The 2,468-nt window shown below is 37.0% G+C and overlaps 1 protein-coding gene across 1 annotated transcript; it reads right to left on the reverse strand.

Annotated features, from left to right (window-relative positions):
• Positions 1–235: 235 nt before the first annotated feature.
• Positions 236–615, reverse strand: LOC139183543 (thymosin beta-4-like). The gene has a single exon (XM_070790973.1). The coding sequence runs from the start codon at positions 556–558 to the stop codon at positions 448–450; it is 111 nt and encodes a 36-aa protein (XP_070647074.1). The 5' UTR covers positions 559–615; the 3' UTR covers positions 236–447.
• Between the last annotated feature and the right edge of the window lie 1,853 nt (positions 616–2,468).

A 2,468-nucleotide genomic window follows, 5' to 3' on the forward strand; every position in this document is an offset into this window, starting at 1 on the left:
GCTTTTTACTCTAGATTTCACTGTCGTCCCACCCAGCTTCCTCCTTCACCAACATGCAAGTTCTTTTCCTTCCCTGCCATCATCTCTTAGATCTTGCTCAAACTCATGTCCATCTAGTCGGTGATGCTATCCAGCCTTCTTGTCCTCTGTCATCCACTTCTCTTCCTGCCTTCACTCTTTCCCAGCATCAGGATCTTTTCTAATGAGTTGGCTCTTTGCATCATGTGGCCACAGGCAGATGGGAGAGGCAGGTGTGGCCTACGTTGTCAGTAGTTCTCCATTCTTTGATGTGAAAAGGGGTAGCACAGTCATTTAAACTCAATCCAACCTCTTTGCATCTTACAAAGTTAAACAGCTAAAAGAAGTAAAATAAGAAGGCAAAGCTTGTGGAATGTACAGTGCATACTGGCGGCACACGCTTCATTAAGACTCGCCTGCTTGCTTCTCCTATTCAATCGTTTCTTTCGAAGGCAGTGGATTTTTCTCTTGCATTTCCATTTTCTTCAATTTCGACTTATTGAACTTCTCAATCTCAGCCATATCGGGTTTGTCAGACATGGTTGCAGAGGGCACGGAGCGAACTGCGAGCAAGTGAAGTCGAATCTGCACTGTGGCTGCCGCCGAGTCAAGACTTATTTTAATGAGGAAATGAGCTATTTTTATTAATATTTTTATTTAATTGCTTTGTTGTTCAGATGTGCCTGACTCTTTGCAACACCATGGATTGCAGCATGCCAGACTTCTCTGTCCTTCATCATCTCTTAGAGCTTGCTCAAACTCATGTCCGAGTCAGTGATGCTATCCAGCCTTCTTGTCCTCTGTCATCCACTTCTCTTCCTGCCTTCACTCTTTCCCAGCATCAGAATCTTTTCTAATGAGTTGGCTCTTTGCATCATGTGGCCAAAATATTGGAGTTTCAGCTTCAGCCTCAGTCCTTTCAGTGAATATTAAGGGTAGATTTCCTTTAGGATGGACTGGTTGGATCTTCTTGTAGTCCAGGGGACTTTCAAGAGTCTTCTCCAACACTACAGTTCAAAAGCATTGATTCTTTGGTGCTCAGCCTTCTTTATGGGTCCAACTCTTACATCCCATACATAACTACTGGAAAAACCATAGCTCTGATTAGATGGACCTTTGTTAACAAATTAATGTCTCTGGTTTTTAATATGCTATCTAGGTTTGTCACAGTTTTTCTGATAAGGATCATCTGTCTTTTAATTTCATGGCTGCAGTCACGATCTGCAGTGATTATGGAGCCCAAGAAAATAAAATCTGTCACTGTTTCCATTATTTCCCCAACTATTTGCCATGAGGTGATGGGAGAAGATGTCATGATCTTCATTTTCTGAATGTTGAGTTTTATGCCAGCTTTTGCATTCTTCTCTTTCATCGTCATTAAGAGGCTCTTTTGTTCTTCTTTGCTTTCTGCCATTTTTATTTAATTACATATCTCTTGTTTTTAACCTCATTTAAGTATATGCAGAAGTTTTCAGGATTAGAAATGTTAAAGATTACTGGACATAAGAGTTGTTTAAAGTGGATTTTTAAAAAATTCTTTCATTTGAATGTACGTTTGTCAGACAATTTCAGTGTGAGTTTTACTATTTATTTTAATTACATTAAATAGTATTTAATTATTCCAATGTCACCTATTAGACATATAAATAAATTTACCAAGATAAATTGTTTTTGTCTAACTCTATAAATATTGTACCAGCACATGTAGCTGTTTCTTAAGCATTATAGCTATCTCTTGTGATCTTCATTAAATAATAACATTATTTTGTGTAAAGTTTCAAATTATTAAGCTTGAGCTTGAAGAAATGTATCCATGGATAGCTTCTATGACTTACACAGGGAAATCTTCTTCAAATCTTGAAATATGTTTATATCATGCAACTTCAGAGGTACTAATAAAACTCTTTCTAAAGATTAAAGTCAGATGTTAAGCAATTCATTATTTTAATGTTTCAAAATTTTACAGGTTAGTTACAAGTGCCTCTGATTTTACAATATTTTAGGCTTCAGGTTGTTTGATAAATTCAGTTTGAATTTGACTCTTTGCCTCAGATTTTTCATAAAATGAGAAAGGGCTAATATTCTTTCTGATGTTTGAGGCTGAGAGAGGTGTGGAACCACCATCAGACTTGAAGAATTTAGAAAGTAAAAGATGGAGACAAGAGAACTAAAATGGACTTTAACATGTTGTGCATGGGAGAAACGATGCTAATACACAATGTGTCAGAATTATAGGCAATATGAGATCCTCAGATAAAAGCTCCTCTGTTAGGCACAATAAAAATATTTTTCTAAAAACTAAAATATAAAAATAAAAGTAGTATTAACAAAGGTTCGTCTAGGCAAGGCTATGTGCTGAGGTCCAGCCCCGGCTGATCCAGGGTATTCGAAGGAGAGATGGCATAGGGGACCTATTTATTTAAATATTTATCAAAGATATAAAGAGTAAT

This window comes from Bos indicus, chromosome 6 (genome assembly GCF_029378745.1).
Source record: "Bos indicus isolate NIAB-ARS_2022 breed Sahiwal x Tharparkar chromosome 6, NIAB-ARS_B.indTharparkar_mat_pri_1.0, whole genome shotgun sequence".
NCBI classification, from domain to species: domain Eukaryota; kingdom Metazoa; phylum Chordata; class Mammalia; order Artiodactyla; family Bovidae; genus Bos; species Bos indicus.